The sequence below is a fragment of the Apostichopus japonicus genome, chromosome 13 (genome assembly GCF_037975245.1).
Source record: "Apostichopus japonicus isolate 1M-3 chromosome 13, ASM3797524v1, whole genome shotgun sequence".
Taxonomy (NCBI): domain Eukaryota; kingdom Metazoa; phylum Echinodermata; class Holothuroidea; order Aspidochirotida; family Stichopodidae; genus Apostichopus; species Apostichopus japonicus.
This window is the reverse complement of record NC_092573.1, coordinates 8,549,062-8,568,956: the sequence shown is the minus strand read 5'-3', so window position 1 is coordinate 8,568,956 and position 19,895 is coordinate 8,549,062. Positions and strand designations below refer to the sequence as shown.

Sequence of the window (19,895 nt, the reverse complement as noted above, 5' to 3'; positions counted from 1 at the left end):
TTACATTTGCATGCAGTATAGTCTGTACAAAGGAGATCTCTATCTTCTCCATGGCAACATTGTGCACGTTACGATGTTCCCAGCAAAGGCATGTGAAACGTACAACATTAGGGTTCCAGCTTAAGTATCACAACATGGATGTTTTCCACATGTATACACATATAGTACTAGTATATTTGCATTGCTTTAATACATGATATGTACAGCTGCAGATCTCTACCATATCTGCAGTGTACTGTACATACCCACCATGGCTGTACACATGTTCAGGCAGTTGGCATTATAGTTCCATTGGGTGGTTCACATGACCTTTTAAAATTAGGAGAAAAAAAATCAGAAGTCTGCGAATGGGCCAAACTTTTGGCAAAATGGTACATCGTCATGGTTATGAGTGGAATAGTGAGGTTGTGTTTATGATGTTATGCAATGAAGCTTTAACATACTGTACTTGTATCAGTCACTGTGTCGATTTTGCAGACTTAACATTCATAATGTCTGTATTATAGTTCTATTTTCTTTTTCTAGCAAACTGCAAAATTTCCATTTACAGGTAGTCAGAATTTTGAGGCCATTTAACGTACGTCATCATCCAATCAGAATGGTTGTAAATTTAATAACAACCTGACTTACACAACGTAGATCTACTGCTATAAATGGTGAACTGAATAAGAACTTACAGGGTGGATTAGCCGGCATTTCTAGCAAGTCCTAAATGTGCAAATTCAGAAAATTTCAATTTTTTGCAACATCTGCTCTAGAAATACCTTAACTTGGCTTACAAATGTTGTTGAAAAGTACCGGTACAGCAATTTGAATATATAGATTGAAATGCAAGAGTTGTCAATAAACAGAGTTGTGTGAAAAATAGATCTTGGAGAAATTGCTTTGGGGTCCCAATTTGAGAGTCCGTTCTGACAAGTTGCCCTCCAGACAGTTAAGTAAAGCCGAATAAACACGAACACGCTCTTAAACCTTGGATGTTTCAGTATTAATAATAATTTGAGCTTTTTAAGCTAATCCCCAAATAATGATAATAAACATGCGATGCATATATATTCAAACTGAAGGGGGATAAAACAATAAAATAGTAAACGCAACCTACACTTTAATGTGCAAATTGCCAAAATATTTAGAGTACAGTTTAACTACCTATGTAGGCATCGTATTTGCAAACAGTTTCACATCAATCATTCATTCAAGGTCATTGAGCATTGAAATTGAATTACCTCATGTTAGCTGGAAAAGAGTTTTGGGATTGGAAATTGCCTTGATGATGTTTCTGCAGTGGGGTTTAATTAATACCCTGGATAAACATATGCAATATTTTTTTGTATATATATATATATAGCATGCAGAAACTGTATAATACTTGGTCTGGCATGTATTAAATATTGCATGTCAGCCGCTTAATTAATGCTATTTTTACCCCCCAAAAATGAGAATGAAAAGGAAAGAAAATTTGGTAATTTTCTACACAACATTCTAGTCAGTTTAATAGAGTGCATTTAATTATGGCATTTAATTAAAACTTTGCATTTATAAGGAAAACAGTTTGTCATCGCATGGACAGTCTAACTTTGCTACTCGGTACAGTATATACTGTAACATGTATTCAAGACTGTTATCTAAGAATCGCTTCAATCCGTGAGAATTGTTAAGTTAAGTTGAAATCTTCCTGATAAAAGGCAAACAATATTTCTCACAACTTTTGGACTACTTGCAAATTTTTTCAATTTAAAAAAAAATTAAATAAAAAAAATCTTATGCTGTTTGGTTCCATATCAAAGTTAATAAGATTTTGGAGACGACTTCTTGAAGTTATTTGTCCTCAAGGATATAACTTGACCATAAAACCTGACATTCATGTTTTCATACAGCAGTAAAAGTGATGACGTATTCAAGACGGCCGCCACTGATGATCCACTGTTCAATCTAGAATTTGAATTAAAAATACGTAGACAATTAAACAGCCAAGTTTGCAACTTTTTCATTTTTCAAGCATAAATATTTTCAAACAGTTTTGACTTAAGAGCAAATATACAGTAAGTTTCCACATGTACTGGAGTACTGCATGCACAACCGATATGTACTGTATTTCTTCAACTGTGCAAATTATCAAGTGACGTAATCAAGCCGTTAAGCAGAAGCTGTAGTGCAGTTGAACTTCTTGTCCTTATAGCCAAGGCTCTTTGCTGCTCAAATATTAATCAACTCCTTGATCCAGCAGAGTTTTTTCAGACCTTCTCGTGATTGGAAATCATCAGGCATCTTCCAGAAATGACAAAATGGTTGCTGTTTGATCTACATGTGTAAAGAGAACAAAACAGCTCTGAGAAAATTCTGCGCAAATACAATTAATTGGTTAAACTTGTTTCCCCCGACACTATCAGTATACAGTAATTGCAGAGCAAAGAGAATAACGTTGGAACAGATATATTATGCTTGGATTCAGCTCGGCATTGTTGTCAGAGTGCAGTGACGTAAAAGATGATGCTGTCGTAACATCATAGCTCTAGTTTGTGAGCTTTAAATATTCTTTTATTTTTTAATTTATTCGTAGTGTGTTGACTGGTTGTGATCTTGTGTCGTTAATAAGAATTTTGTGATATTAGTAATAACAGAGGTGAACATGCACAGCTGGTGGCAAGTGAGGATTCCTTTACAGATATTTAGACGATGGAAGAATATAGTGCTTTAAAACACCCAAAATTTCTCGTCTCGCGGACAAACAAATCGGGATGGACATAAATTGGATGTTGTAATATTTACTGTATCTAAACGTGTGTTACTTCGTGTCTGTTGTAGAGGATAATGTTTGGAACTTCTCGAGCGCAGGTCGAAGTTCAATTTGATTTGACCGTACTGATAATTTTGAGGAGAAGGATTTAAACGTAAATGTCAACTTTCACCCGAACGTGTTTTTGAAGTAAATTCATCCTGCTTGGGTTATTCTCGTTTTGTTTTTCTATTTGTATCCGCATGGTTCCAGTCTTTATCGAGGGCCCTTTTCTAAGCCGGAATGGTAATTGGCAGGCCATGGGCTGTGCGCCGAGCATTACTGTTTCCCAAAGTGGAGTTGTTTACTGTCGCGATACAGATGAGACTAACTCACCGAGACATTCCTCATTCAGGTAAGAAGAGAGCTGGCTTCCAACATTCGTAGACTTTGTCAAAAATATCGTTTTTTGACTGAGCGAAATACATCGAACATGATCAGCTCTCATGGAAGCTAATCTTAAAATTTTAAGTATCATGGTAGCTATTGTTGATTAATTATGTTTCTACTCTTCATAATTGGTGAACTTTGGTTTGTAGACCTTCATTACAGTAAGTGACTGCCACCAGTACAAACAATGCTTGGCTCTAGAAATCATTGTACATGTTATCTTAGACATTGAGTTTTGGAACCTCAAGTTGGTCTCTCGATCATGAAAGCATATGTATGCCGAAGAAAGAAGCATTAGCATTTGATAATTTACCCATAGTCTGCATGTGTACATTGATTAGTTCCTCTTTGTAATTCAAGAAGAAAAGAAAAAAGAGAAGCAAAGAAAAAATTTGTTTGAATTTCAAAGTAAATTTTCATTTAGATCAGATTATAATTGTGAAGTTCTGAATGGCACTTGTGGCAAAGAAATTGTGTAATGTTGTGCGATTAATCCGTATCAAAAGTGTGTAACACAAGTATTGTCAAGTACCTGTACTGTAAGTGAAAAGTTTGTGTATTTCTAGTTGTGCAAGTCTTTCAAATTCGCTGTTTTGTCAGTCTAACCTATTACAAAATATTAAACAATATCATTTTCAGTTATTATAAGAAGAGGAAGGGGAGGGGGGAAGGGAGGGGAAGGAAGCACCAAATCGATTTGGGTGATGATATGAATTAAAGGGCCTAATCTTTCAATCGGATATATTTCAACACAATAGATGGACAACATATACTGTAGTATGTACTCGCTTTTTCTCTGACCTTCTTAAGATTACTGTTTTAAGATTAAGATTTTTGTCTTGCCATCTTAGGCCTATTGTATTTGCTTGCAGGCATTGGACTGGGTGGGCATACAAACCCCCTGTGGCCTAGCTATGAAAGATTAATTTTGTTTTGTCCTCTCCTTTGTATGCAGTAGGTAGTCTTGATTTAATGACATCCTATGACCACTGACATTTATCAGTGCTACTGTATGGTAATGGTTGATTCAGTCTGTCCCCAGCAGTGCGAACAGTGTTTTCTTTTCTTGTAGCATATATGAATGACGGTTGCATCATCTTACATGACATCACTCCTAAATAATATATCATTAGGTAAATACTTATCATTTTTGAATGTCACTTTCTCAGTCTTTAACTATAACATGTCTGGTAATCGTTGAATTTGATGAAGGAAAGGTGTTTTATGATCCAATCGTTATTTACAACAGACACATAAAAGGAGTGGAAAAGGAATTTCGGTCATATTTTCCGAACGTAACTGAACCGCTTTTGAACTGTTTAGAAAAGTTGTTCTTTAAGGCCATGTTACTCAACCTGGGGTCCGCAGACCCCTAGGGGGTCCGTGATATTTATTTGGGGGTCCGTGAGGGCAAAGGGGTCCGCAGGGGGTCCGTGAAGAAAATAAGGGTCCGCGAAAGCCGAAGAGGTTCATGAAAAATGGAATGATAGATATAGTCGAAGGAAGAAGTATGTATGCCTCTAGAAATCTGGGCTAGGCTAGCTGTCAATACGTCGGACCCTAATGATCAGACCGTATCGTCAGTAGTCGATAAATGTTGAATCGTGCAATCCCCGATGAAAACAAGTAATATAGTTTCTCATTGGTATACATTCGGTGAGGTATGGATAACATGCCACCAGAGTGTTGTGTACAACTTAACTGCACACTATACATCCTAATATGCAGAGCAATAACTATGATGCGTTGCTCACTGTTGACACATGGAAGCGCATTAGTTATAAGGCTTTGGTGGAGGAATAGTTATACCTAACTTGGATTTGACACAAAAAACAGTGCCATTTGCAGCTATCTCTGACAAAGAAAACCCATAATTCTCCTGATCTCATGCAGAATCAACCAGTTTGTATCTGACAACTCATCGCTTCCAAATTAAAATTTAATTGGGAAATATATAACTTGAAAGAAAGAATTTCCAAATAGACCTATGCCTAGCAATACTCGCAAGTCTAGGAAAACTGGATTCCAGGCCCAGAAAAATGCATTTCTAAACATTAATTCTTGAACATAAATTTACTTCAAAAGTCACAAAATAATGCACCATTTCGCATCTAACCCTCAAACATTGAAAAAAAAATCAAAAGGGGAGGGGGACACACCGTCCCCTTGTACCCCTCCCTCAGGCCAGCGGTCACTGTCCGGGGGTCCTCCAAACAGTTCACTTTATCTCAAGGGGTCCCTGGATAGAAAAAGGTTGAGAACCTAGGCTTTAAGGCATGAATGTCATCATTTCCAATTTTGAAAACTGCATATTTGCTGAAAAAACTCCTTTACGACAAATTAGTATCCTGGATTTCTCTTCAAATCATATCCTGTAATGAATTCAAGTTCACAGCAAATATATTTACGCACATGAATACAGACCTTAGTAATACAGGTTACGAGTAAAGTGGTGACTGTCCCATTCCACGTTGGTATGTTTTATGCGAAATACTATAACTTAGCGTGATAAAACTAATGGAATTAAATTGTTTGTATCGAATGCCGAATGATAAGAGCTAGGAAAGCATTATGGCATTTGGTGTCATCGAGTTAGGTCATTTTCTGATGGCCATTGCCCTATTTTTCCTGTAAATTTAATGAAAAACAGTAGGCACAAAAGAGCACTCTCTGAATAGGTACTGATATCAAAATCCATCATTACTTAGCATACATCTTTTACTGCATGTGGCTTTTCTTAAATCCTGAGATTTGTATTAAGTTGACTAACTATACAGTATTTCATACTATGCAGTGTGTAGTGCTGTGTATGTTTGCTGAGGTTCAATGGACTTACAACCACTTGTAGAGAGCTTGATTTGTCCCTCTGCATAATCACATCCATGGAACCTTGAAATTAATAATATAAATAAAACCTGGATAATATCAAAGTTTATTAATTTCAGTACTCTCTACAGTATAAGACATGTAGATTTACAGTAGTGGACCGCTGTGAAGTGGCTGTGAAATCCATGCATGCTGAAATTTGAACATATATGTTCAATCATGGTGTGGGCTTTCTAAGATCCTTGGTGTGGGAGGAAGGGGGTCATACTGACGGCATGACGATCAATACGAAGTCAAAATTTAAAGGGGGTGAATACTCGCGCACAAAGAAACGTTTCATGCCGGTAATCTGACCTAGTTTCGAATGAGGTGTAACAGAAGTGTTAGACACCACCATCGATCCCAGAAAATACACACACAGCTTGCTACCGTCCGTAATTAGACACTAGTGTACAGTCAGTACATACAGCTGCGGTCAATACCCAGAGCACAGTGTACAAATGATACGGCGATGGACATCTCAGGTCCAGCTAAAGATAACAAGGTGTCTGCATTTAGTAGCGACAAGCAGAAAACTTCACTTGCAAGCAACGGAATGTTAACTTTTTTAGAGCGTGGCACGCAGTTTGGGGTGAGTCTTCAATGCCTTTAAAGAATAGTGTCCCTGTTTCTTCCCTCCACAGCCAACAGCAACATATTCACATACGTACAGCCACAACAGACGTAATTAAGTAATAGCGTCCCTGTTTCTTCCCTCCACAGCCAACACCAACACATTCACATACGTACAGCCACAACAGACGTAATTAAGTAATAGCGTCCCTGTTTCTTCCCTCCACAGCCAACAGCAACATATTCACATACGTACAGCCACAACAGACGTAATTAAGTAATAGCGTCCCTGTTTCTTCCCTCCAAAGCCAACAGCAACATATTCACATACGTACAGCCACAACAGACGTAATTAAGTAATAGCGTCCCTGTTTCTTCCCTCCACAGCCAACAGCAACATATTCACATACGTACAGCCACAACAGACGTTACCGCAGAGGCAGGATCTAGCAGGGGAGGGACGACTACGGTGATTTACCACGGACGAAAAGACAGAAGGGGAACAATTAGCGTCGAGGTGGAGACCCAGACCAGCAGGTCTTCATTTAACAGTATGAAGGTACCACATTTTGAAAACACTTGTTGTCAAATTTATATGTAACTTAGATCAGGGAGCTGCTATTCTAACTACAGTAGTAGCAGCTTCCTGCTTAGATCTTCTAGACTGTTAATTGTGTGGAATATTCCAATATTAGAAAATGAGACAAATATAATCCCTAATTTCAAGATGAAAACCCCATCTCAGTTGACTTTTTTCCCAACTACAAAAATGGTTAAAAAATAAGGGGTTGGGGGCAGGGATGAATGGGAGGGTAGCAGGGGGAAGGAAATAAAGAGTACTCAATGAGCAACACCTTATGTGGAAGTTGTATCAATGTTTTGTTGTATCCATCTTAAGTTTCATCAAAGCGAAACGGATATTAGTGGGAGCTGGGAAAATTTACTTACAAGGGTCTGTTGAAATAAAATCCAAACATTTTGAATTTTATCGAACCACTGTTTCTTGTATATAATTGGTTTATGATCTGGAACGAAAAGTAGATTAATACGAAAATTTACGAGAATGAAAACGGTTGCAAACTTCCATCCGTCTTTATTCCTGAATGACTTCATTTAGAATTATGCAGAGCCGTTTTTATCCGTCGGTGTGATAACAAGCTGTTTTGTTTGTATCAGTATTCACGATAATTGTTGAGCCACTCGATGACACTCAAACTGTGAGGGTGTTTGTTAAGTCGAGATGCATCTGTTGAATAATTGACTCACTTTTATAATCATTGATCACTTACTTGGGTTTGAAAATGTTGTGAATAGAATTTTGTTTATGTGATCGAGTATAGTCAAGATACAAATTCACTTTTAAACCAATTAATATTTTACAATAGATTAAGTGCTATTGAATTAAAAGATATCCTGTGGGGGTTGGTGGGTTATGTAATTAGATATCAAGAGAGCTATTTCCTTTTTCAAGATTATTCCATTTAACATGCTAAATGTTTTAATGCTCCTTTTAACACTGAGTCGATGATGATGATGTCTTTTTCCGCAGAGTTTGATCCAATGTTTCTAAATTCTAATAACTTTCTAAATTTTAGAATTTTCTCAATTTGAATAATCCAACCACCAAAATCCTTGGTTTTATTCACACTGTACAAAGAACAAAGCAGCAGCTAAAAGGTCGATTTGTTTGATGAAACTCTGATGATGTTTACAGAAACAGTGTTCATTTAATTAATGCCTCTCTTACTTGGGAGGGGGGGTTGGGGGGCAGAGGGGAATGGTAGTGCAAGATTGTTATTAGTTTGTAGGCTAGGTAGATTGGACCGCATATGTACTGTATAGGAGACAGTTAAGTATCAAATTTTGTGAATACCAAAACCAGTAAGTGTTTGGGTATAATTTACATTAAAAATTTTCAATTTCAAATTTGAGAATTTAGATATCAGATTTCAACTTTCAAATATTAAATTCAAATTTTTCAATTCCAAAGTTAAATTTAATATGAGTAGTATTTCAGTTGTACCAGTAGTGTACACTTGTTAACATTGCATTGTACCTGCAGCCATTTTGTTTGTTTGTAAATTCAACAAAAGACCATGAAAAAGATGGAACTGCTGCAATTTAGCATCATTTCATTAGCTTGTAGTGATGCACGTGCACTATGTTGCCAGTCATTTACTGAAACAAACAAATTCTAAAATTCTAATTTCCATCTTAAAAAAACAAATTAAAATCAACACTTAGTTCAGGCCTATACAGCTGAAGCCTTACAATATTTTCATGTACCAGATCCTGTACCTGCGTGCAACAGGAATATAATTACAGAATCGTAACCTTTGAAAGATTTTGGGTGTGTTATAAAATGACCAGTCATTAGGCTAATTACTGGCTACTCCATCTTGACCAGAGAAACTAATTGATTGTATTCGGACATGGTTTTAGAAGTTAAGTAAAACTGGTAGAAATTGGAATTTGTCTTATTATTGCAATTGTGTTCACTGCAGACTTTCATTGCTTTAAACTTCCTTGGGCTTGTTGGTTTCCATAGTAACTTAAATGAAATACTGGTTATTACTAACTTTGTTATTTGTCTTTTGTTATATAAATTGTCTGTGACCATATCCATATGGTCATAGTGGTGAGCTGTTAAATAGTCGGCTTTTCATAGGCTGCAGTGTACAGTTCTGTACCAGCTGGTAGTATATTGTAGAGGAACTCAATGGCTTTTAAATAATTGCATAATTTAATGTGTGAGAAACTTGCCGAAGTGGATATCAAGGAATAAAAGTCAAGCAAAATATGGCTTGCATTATACCCTTTCAATTTGCATAGCATCTTGAAGACATGAGGCTTAAAGGATGCATGGGTAAATTGACTTTTGACTAAATGATAAATAGACATATTCTGTTAGCATCGATTTGCCTTCAATTCCTGTGTGCCATTTCAAGATTGTGAACCTTTAAAAGTGACTTCACATCCTCAACCACCTGTCTCCTCCTAATATCTGCACTCTCACTCGAGCGACTCTATATCATACAATGTCTTAAGTTTGACCTCCAGTGACTTTTTTGCACAGGTTTAAAATATGCACAGTTTATAACATAACATTAACGTGAACTTCTCCATTTTCCATCATCTCTAAATTCTTTAAGATTAATCTGATAATAGTTTGCTTTTGCTTCTGCTTTAAGGAGATGCAAACATCATCTTTGTCTAATTATCAATGACGGAGATTTTTATGAACTTGGACAACTCCTTTCAACATGCAACTACAAAAAATCTTGTTCTGTGTAGGAGCCATACCTACGTACTGTAGCTTAAAAGGTCATGTCTGTTGGTTGTCATTTTGTAAATCTGTGATATCTTGTTCCATTTGGGAGCTATCCTACTGTACATAGCTTAAAAAGTCAAATTTCGTTTGCTTTCATTTGGTAAATCTGTGATATTATAGTGGCAATAGGATTTGAAACCTTTAACTTAATTCTTTTAGTTTTTCATTTTATATTTTTAAGGTACAATGTTAATAGTGTTGACACTAAAACCATTGGCACCTAAGTCACAGTCATGAACTCATGATGCAGTTCAGTATTTCAGATTCAGCACTCGCAAAACCCATCTCCATGACAGAAATGAAACATTGTTGTACAAACATAAACAATGACAACACATGCATGCCTCAAAATTTGATGTTATATTTAGACTTGATCAAGTCTTCAGTCTTATGTATGGAGAAACATGAAATCCGTGTTAACTTTGAAATGAAAAATAAAATAAAACTGTTAGCAAACTGCTTATCCACTAGAGAGCAGCCTGTGTAAGAGAATGTGTAAAAGTAAGTTGGCCTGACATTTCGATCCTAGCAGGATCTTCTTCAGAGGCTAAATGACAACAAAAAAAGGGGGGGGGGGGAATCTATTAAATGAAATAGGAGACTTTTCTCAGCTGTTTTAGGGGGAAGTTGTGAAGTTGTGCGTGACAGCTAGTTAAATCTCTGCTACATACAGTAGACCAATAATGATGGTTCACGGTTTGTGTCTCCTTTTAAAGTAATATCGAACTGTCAGAATTATGCCAAATCTCTGACCTGTATCATGAGAATGACCGCAATTTAGGACTCACCTAGAACAAATATTGCATCATTTGGTCATATTTGCATAGAGAATATTGTAAAACATTCAAGGCCTGCATGTGTGCATGTGTGTATGTGTATTCATCTGTTTGTTTAGATTCTAGATTGAAATCTAAGCCAAGAGGTGAGATTTTGATCTGTCCAGTCATTATTTTATGTAGTTCATTGTCAGCAAACAATTGGAACAGTTTGTAAAGAAGGCACAACTGTAATAGTTTGTTCAACTGAAATTATAATCAAATTTGCAATATTGGTTTCTGTGTCAAGTCTGTTCTAGGTCAATACAGCAGTGTGTTTTTATTTGTGGTTTCCTTATGATTTGATAAAATTGACCTACTTTAGGTAATGTTTACTAACGGTTACAAGAAAGTCCAGGATGTTACAGCACAAAGTTAGCAGTAAGAGGAAAGGATAAGTTTGGTAGGGGGAGCGATTGAAGGGGGTGGGGAATTTCGTACGTCAACGCAGTGGTTTTTCTTGCAATTTGAGGATAGTTCATTAAGCATGTTTTGCCATATTAATGTATGTCAGTACATGTGCATCAGGTATTGTGTCAGTTAAGGAGCTTTTTCCATAAATTGTTTGCCCATATCAGACAAGCTAAGATAACCATGAACCTGAATATTAGTTAACCAAGATAATGTACAGTTGTCTTCATCAGTTGTCCATCACATGGAACATTTAGTATCTTATAATTAAAGATGATAGTCCAGGTGATACAATAAATAATAATAATAATAATATAAAGCATTTATATAGCGCCTAACATCACAAAGGCCACTAAGCGCTTTACAGTAAAAGGTGAAACAGAAAAATGCAAAACTACAAAACTGCAAAATATCAAACAACGAATAAAAACACTAAAAAACAACTAAAGGAACAGGAGATACAAATAGACATGGTAAAAAGGCGGATAAAGGTAAAAGAAAGTTAAAGTATGGAAAAAGTTATGAAATGTCATTGTTAAAAAGATATGTTTTTAAACGGCTCTTAAAAACAGTCACAGATGGAGCGGTTCTGATGTCAACCGGGAGCTTGTTCCAAATGTCTGGGGCTGCTGCTGCAAAGGCTCGGTGACCGTAGAAAGACGTGTTGGTGTTCTTGGGGGGCTCCAGTAGGGCAAGAGATGCAGAACGAAGTAACCGGGGTGGTTTGTAAGGCAATAAAAGTTCAGAGATGTAAGTAGGTCCCTGATTGTTAAGGGCTTTGTATGTAAGAAGCGAGACTTTGAAAACAACCCTGTCTCTAATCGGTAGCCAATGTAAATCTCGGAGAACTGGTGTAATGTGATGATGGTCATTGCGCTTTATCTTAGTGACAAGTCTCGCTGCAGCATTCTGAACTAACTGGAGTCTCCCAAGGTCACGAGCCGGAAGACCATAAAATAAACTATTGCAATAATCCAAACGGGACGTGACAAAAGCGTGTACAAGGCGTTCTGTTGATGAATTATCGAGGAAGTGACGTATTTTGCCGATTTTGTATAATGAAAATGAAGCGTTTCGAGCAACTTCTCTGACATGACCTCTCATCTGTAGAGTGTTGTCAAGCGTGACTCCGAGGTCTTTCACAGCTGCAGACGGAGGAATTTCGGCTCCGCATATAGATATATTTGGAAAAGGGGGAGATCTCTTGAACCTAGACGTAAGATGAAGAACTTCGGTTTTGGATTCGTTCAACATAAGCTTGTTTTTCACACTCCATGTTTTAATGTCAGCGATACATATTTCCAGTCTATGAATCGCATTGCCGCGATCCATCGGGTCCAAGACGAGGTACAATTGTGTGTCATCGGCGTAGATCATATGTTCGATACCATGGGACTTTATTATATCGGCGATAGGTGCTGTATACATGGTAAAAATGGAGGGACCGGCTACTGATCCTTGTGGTACACCTTCATTAATTGAATATTCATCGGACTGAACACCATTGATGTTAATTGTCTGAACTCGGTCTCTGAGATACGAAGAGAACCAATCAAGAGCTGTCCCACCAATGCCGTAGCGATCATGTAAGCGATGAAGTAAAATGTCATGGTCACATGGTCATTTGTACTACAACAAATCTCAATAGTAACCATGGCAATATATCATTAACTTCACATTCTCTAAGGTATAATGTTGGAACTTTAAGTGTATCCAATACTGTACAACCTGGTCAAGACAATAAAGTGCAAACTAAATAACAAGTACAGTATATACATTTTGCTGTCACTGTCCAACTATGACATCACACCTGTTTGCTTCAAGTCCACTTCTTGTACAATCTGTGACAATTTCTAATATGTTGATAATTCTGTCCATTTTTACAATTACTTGCAAATGTCACCAGGATGCTGAGAATATGTTCCTTTCATAAATCAGTCAAATTGTAATCCCCCCCCCCCAGCTTGGACTCTCCTTTTAATAATGAAATTGTACTTTCGATTCAAGAATTTTGTTGCCCAGACCCAGGACAGTAGCCCATTATGTTGAACAAGTATTGCAAATATATTTAGGATTTTGAACTGATGGTATTTTTTAAGTTTTGTTCAAACAGTAGCAGATTTGTCTCCCATCTCACATGTAAGTTATAACACACTCCTTCAGAGTGTGTTGCCGTGGTGACACCCCATGATACCTGAGGTCATTTACATTCAATACTGCCTGATAATCTCCTATCTGTAAGCAGATCCTGAATGGCATTGCAGGTACAGATCTGTAGTGTCACATATAGGCCTATACTGTACAGTAGCTCTGCAGTTTGCATTGAGATTTAAACTTACTTTAAATTGGCATCAGTTATGACATTAAAACCATGTAAAATTGAAATAAGCACTGTATCCGGATACCCGAGCTCAATCAAACTATAGAGATCTCACAAAGTGGCAAAACTCTTTATTAGCAAGTTATTAATCCAGTACAGAAAAGTTTATGTCCCACAAATTTTAGTGGCATATAATATTTATCAATTTCTAATCTTATTATTAGTACCCAGTTATGTACTTCACTCTCTTACCAGTGTCTCCACTCTATGTAAACACTCATATCAACCTACTGTAGTAGTTAAAGTTGGTAATAGTTTTGCACTATGACCCTTCCCCTCCCCCCTCCCACTCCCACTCCAACTGTACCTATCCAGTTCAACTTTGATAAGTTAAGTTGATTTGTCCAGTTTGTCTGTCCTCCTCCCCCCCCCCCACCCTCCTAGTTTTTTTGTCCATTGTTTACTAACTACTCAGTTGCATAGTTCCATGAATTTGATAAAACTAGTTAGTCTTTGACCCAACAGTGACCTAACATTTCCCTATGTATAGATATGCAATCATGCAGTTAATGAGCACCTTTCACAACATCCAATCTGGACACTAACTGCATCATGGCAGTATTTACCCTGACATGATATATATACTGTATCTAGCCTAACCTTTCAGCAAATGGAAGTGTTAACTTTCTCTGCTTTCAGTAAGTCTGTTCCCTATTGTAAGCCTATACTTACTTTCCACTTGATTTAACAGCAGTAAAGCCTCATTAAACATCATTTGAAACAGTGAGGCCTTGTGTAGAGATAGTTTGGGTGAATAGGCTCATGTGAAACCAGACAGTATAGAGAAAGCTTTTGTACTACTCTCTTACAAAATCCTCCATCCTCATCTAAACTGGCTGGCCTCATCAGTAATCCTTACAGCCTAAAGGAAATCACATCACTTACGAATCAAAGTATTAGGACCAAATGTGGAAGTTAAAGTAAATGGTCTTCTTTTCCATGCAGCATTTGAGATATTTAGACAGACTCCGTGTAGGATTTGTAACTTACGTGATTATAACTTAAAACACGTTTTTTTTTTTTTTTTATGGATATCATCCATATATATTCAAGAGGCATGCACCATCTAGTTACGGGTTTTTTCATCTTTAAAGCGGAGATTTGCTGCACTCCTGCCTTACCTGTCTACATTCATCATGTGCACTCCATTCCAATCTACAGGTCTAGCTTGTATTAAGTTGGTAATATAAATCGACACTTTACGGATCATGCCAATGAGCGTTCACAGCGATGACGGTTTTAAAGAGGATCACATTCTATATTTCATGGACATTTTAAATTAAAAAAAAATCGCGAGGGAAACAGTTCAGGGAATATCAGGTGAGAGCTTACTCTTACAATAATATTTGAATAAGGTCTTAAAAATATGTTAATCTTTGCTTCATTCCTTATTTTTATTCTCAAGAAAAATTGGGGGGGGGGCAGGGAATAATACTATGAATTAGCATTTGAAAAGAAAGATGCTGATGTGATTTGTTAAAAAGTATCTCACAACTAATGATGAAAAATTGACTTGTTCTTTTATTTATTGTAAATTGGGTGTTTTCCAACCCTGAGTCATGCTTTTAATGGATTTGAATAATATTTCCTTGAAAATTAGACACTTTAATCTCTTTCTTCTAATTTTACGATGCTTTTATTTGTTGGATATTTTTAATCATCTTATACGTGAGTTAAGGTTTACAGTATTTTGCATAAATCATCCCCCATTTGAAAAGATTGAGGTTGAGGCTAAAACTGAGAAAATTTGAAGAAAAACCAAAAAATGAAAAAGAATACCTGGTATTTACAAAGAAAAATGGAGGCAAAATTTGATATATATTTATAGTGTTTTAATGTCTCCACCTGCTCCCTGGAAGGCAGTGCTTGTAGTTGATCTCCACAGCAGTTTAGTAGGAATAATTTGAGAGGGACGGATATTATGTCATCTGAAAAGAGAAATAAAAATTTGAAAGAACAAAGCCGTTAATGTATCAGTCTTTAAAATCTGTACATATATGTCTTATTTACTGCTTCCCCTCTCGTTCCAGTCTCCTATACACGGGGAATAATTTATCCAGTTTTGCATCACAAAATGCTACAAAGAAATGAGCAAATTGCTGTACTCAAGTGCACAGACGTATAACAGTTTATTTTGTTTATCATTCCCTGTAACGTATGTACCCTGATTAATCTGAAATTTTTTACTATGACATCATTTCTTCAAATTTTCATAGCCTTCAAAACGGATATATTCTGAAAGACTGAAATTGATTGTTTACTAAACGGCGCCGGATATTTTCCTCAGCTTCCTTCACAAGGGCAAAACCACATCTTCATAGCATCTTGTATGGCGAAGATAGGAAATTATTTTTTAATTGTTGTGGTATTTTTATTATTGCATCTGGTAACAACAGAGTTAATGATGTCATCACAGCAATTTAGTTGGAAATGTTTTTTGTTTTTTTCTTGATGGTAATAATTAACTGCCTAATTCACAGAGGAAAATATATATATATTTAACAAAAACAGATAAAAAAGATGCATTTTCTCATGAAATTCAGGTGCAAGGAAACCTGGACAGCTTCAAGTCCACATTTAAGGGAGACATCGACAGGAAGATTAAAATAGGAAAGGAACTTAAATTGAAGAAATAATTTAGGTTATGACATCACAGACCACCTTCTGTGATCCACTCCAGGAAAGAATCGCGTGTCTAGTCAGTGAAAATAGGTAACATATTATGTATATACAACCATATCTTCAGTTAGAGACAAGATATTGAGATGGAGCTTTCAAGTTTCAACTAACAAACAGTGTAGAATATTTTCTTTTCCATTTGCATGTCTCGCATTGTCTACCACGGGAATATATCCCCTTGATGTCTTGTAGGTAATTAGCAGAATGTAGGAGGAATAGCAGGGGGTTGTAATTTGTCCCAAACTGAATGAGTGCGGAAAAAAGTAAAAAAAACTTCCAACCAGTGTTTGCATGCAGTGCTTCTTTATAGCATTTGTACAGTTAGTATTAATTGGGTAACAATTGACTATCGTTTTATTACAGCCATTTGGAAGTGGAGGTGTGGTGTATCAATGTAGATGAGGGTAACTTTTGGCAGGAGGGGGGAGGGAGGTGGGATGGAAAGAGCACAAAATGCTGGCAGTGGGGGTCATGGGGTTTAGTTTTAGTTTACAGAGTATATGGATAGAACAGCATAATTTTGAAGTGGGATGTAAATTAAACTTGAAGCATACATGATTATAGTATCTGTTGCAGCAATTGACGTACTTCATTTCGATGGTATTTTTCTTTTTAAAACTGCCTTAGTAACACTTTAATAAAACATTAATGCTAAATATCAAGTTTTATGATGAGTTGAATCTGTTTTTTTTTTTCATCGCAAAGGAATTTCTGTCAATCCTGCACTTATTCTATTGGCAAAGCTGGTGTCATCCATCTGAATAACGCACTGTAATCGATTTGAACGGAAATAAACATTGACAACATGGTGGGGCAATTTCCCTGTAATATTTGGTATAAGTCACTGTTGCGGTTAATAACTGCTGTATCCAATTGCAGCAAGTGAGGCTATGATGAGGCCCATGAACATAGGTTAGAAAAATGTGGTAAAGATAAGATGAAAGTGTTTAACTCATGCCATACCTGCATGAATCAACGATGCACATGCTGATATGATCTTCTTCTGAAATGAAAGAGCGAAAACTAACACCGAAAATAGATCAGATCATGAGTTCTCACTTAGTTGTATGAATCAAGTTAGGATATTATATGCTTAAGTTTAATTTACTGTTTGTATGAATCAAAGGCTGTGTTTCTTTGTATCTTTGTATTTTTTAATTTTTTTTAAAATTTTTTTTAAAATTTTTTAAACGTGGGCCACCTGCTTGATATGGAACATTTTTGGGTGTGCATGTACCCCTGGCCCCCCCCTCCCCGACTTCTCCCTCCCTTCGCCAAGCCAATGTAGTTGGTACATGTTTTTTTGCATTTACTAGCTTGCACTACAAAGTACATTTTGACTTCAGCAAATATAGCTTCATATGGGATTTAAGTGTATTCTGAAAGATATAAAATATCTGTTATTTACTCTGATTGTAGTTGGAGATTTTTCACCCGACAGAGTTAGTTTTAAAAGTTAAATACGGAAGATTAAAAGTGCCATCAACATAAGAAAACTTTGCCCCATGAGTTGACATTTTTCAGTAAATTGTTTAGATAAGAAGATAATATGTTATCAAAATTCAGAAAAATGTTGGATTGCTCAGTTGCTTTAACTGAGCAATTTTAACAATTCACTGCAAAATGTTTAATTGACAACTTATCATATCTCGTCAATTCAACATTTTTCTGCAAAATGTTAAACTGTTCACTTCATTCCCAACAGAGCAATTGAACAATTTTCTGCAAAATGTTTTAATGTTGACTTTATTGGGGCAAAGTTTCCTTATGTTGATGGCACTTTTCAGCTTCTGTAGTTAGGTAATCCAAGACCCTGGGAGATTTTGTAACTGTTTTGGTTGAAAAAGAAAGGAAAAAAAAACCGGCTCTGCTGTAGCTATTTTTGGAAATTTGTCTTCTAGAAATTCAAACTCTTGTTTCATTTTCCTGACCAGATCGTTTCTGCTTGCTTGAGAGTTGACAAAGCAAAAGAGTAAATTTAACTTTGTACCCTAACAGGTAAATGTTTGTATAGTCTGAATTGAATAAGTCACTAGCTCCTCTTCAGTTGTGGACACAGTCTACCAACATCACTGTATCAGCTAATACGCAGAGGGGGGTTTGTTACACATCGCCCGCCTCGCGGTGTTGATTGTCAACATACCTGCTACTTAGACAGTCATTTAACATGTTTTATGTTGTGATTAGGTGCTTTTGTTAAGAACCTTTGTTTATGTAATTTGCTTCCAAGTTAACCAGCAGTAACCATGTACTGTAAGTATTATGAAACTTGTGCTATTGTGGAGAGAGTGAACCTAGAGGTTATATATGTTTGTTCAGCAGCTTATCTTTTGTTATGAATTGAATGAAAACAATTTACACATGTTGCGTTTCCTTTTGTCTAATCCATTTGTGATATTTGTTTAAGGAATATTGTGTGAATGAATATATATAACAGGTCTGTATATATGCACCATCCATGTTTACTCAATTGGAGGATGGATTTAAAACAGGAGGTCATTTGTTCCTCATGCAGTTCTTTAAACACTTGAAAAAATGGAAGAACAGATAACTCTCAACTTTGAATTTCTATCTTAGAGAAGATGCACAGGAGAGTGAGTTTTGTAACCACAAAGCATCTCTGATCTGAAAATAGTGCACTGATTTGATTTGATATCTCATGGAATTTCGTAAATTATCTCATCTTTTCAACCATGACTTAAATTTAGGCTGGATTTTTAGACAAGATATGTCAAAATCCAAGAAAAAAGCAACTTGGCAGATTTTTAAAGTTTTCTGTGTCGGTTCCGGTTTTCTTATAAATTCTTATAAAGCTTAGAAGATTTGGTCGTCATGGTAAACATAGATCTCTATAATCACTAAAATTTGTAAATTACAACGATGATTATTGGCTTTGCCTTTTCCTCAGTCATATAGAACTGCTGTGCAAGATATGAAGCTCCATGAACTACATCAGTTTAAACATAAATTGTGGTCAATTGATTTAATGTAAATGTTTGGGTATATGGCTGGCATAAATCAGTGTATTAGTTACACTGTTGGTGGGTTTCTACTTGGACGGTTCCTTGCTTACATGTCCTCACAATATCAGCACTCTTGGTCTACCAGGTGTGCCTATAGAATAAACTGGTAGTATTAAATCTTTCTAGCAGTTCCAGGTACTCTGTGACCGGTCAGTCAACACCTGGTTTCCTACTTGCTCTCATACACACACATTTTATGATTTAACCTCAAATACATGTGTATATTACAGTTTCACAAAAACGAAGAAAAAAATACACTTGTATTGATCTTTGCATTTTTCTTTGTTTTCAGGGCATCGTCAATGAAGTAAAGCTTGGAATGATGAAACTGAACCAGCCCACAATGCAGGTACTTAGATAATTAAATCCCGGGGGACTGAAGGGGGGGAGGGGGGACTTTAGCATGTCCGTATGTAACAAGAAGTATGAAATCCTGACGTAATAGAACATCTCAGTATACAGAGTCCAAATCTTAGGCAGATGATTTAAAAGGTATCAAGGACAGTTCTTCATTAAGTCAGATAATTACTAAACTTTTGCAATTATGCTTGTTTTGATGACATCACATACTGTATTCTATACCCAATGACGTCTTTCCCCACACGTAGCTGCTTGATGGCGATTATCTTACAAACTTCAATTGTAATGTGTA

The 19,895-nt window shown here is 36.4% G+C and overlaps 1 protein-coding gene across 2 annotated transcripts in view; it reads left to right on the top strand.

Moving 5' to 3' along the window:
* The window catches only part of LOC139978416 (high affinity cAMP-specific and IBMX-insensitive 3',5'-cyclic phosphodiesterase 8B-like), a 70,347-nt gene that overhangs the window by 2,549 nt on the left and 47,903 nt on the right, over positions 1 to 19,895 (top strand). For both annotated transcript variants that reach the window (XM_071988631.1, XM_071988630.1), the window contains exons 2-4: positions 2,990 to 3,131; positions 6,992 to 7,163; positions 19,536 to 19,592. In XM_071988631.1, coding sequence (XP_071844732.1) covers positions 3,037 to 3,131; positions 6,992 to 7,163; positions 19,536 to 19,592 — 324 coding nt within the window. In that variant the 5' untranslated portion in view covers positions 2,990 to 3,036. The remainder of the gene's footprint in view (positions 1 to 2,989; positions 3,132 to 6,991; positions 7,164 to 19,535; positions 19,593 to 19,895) is intronic.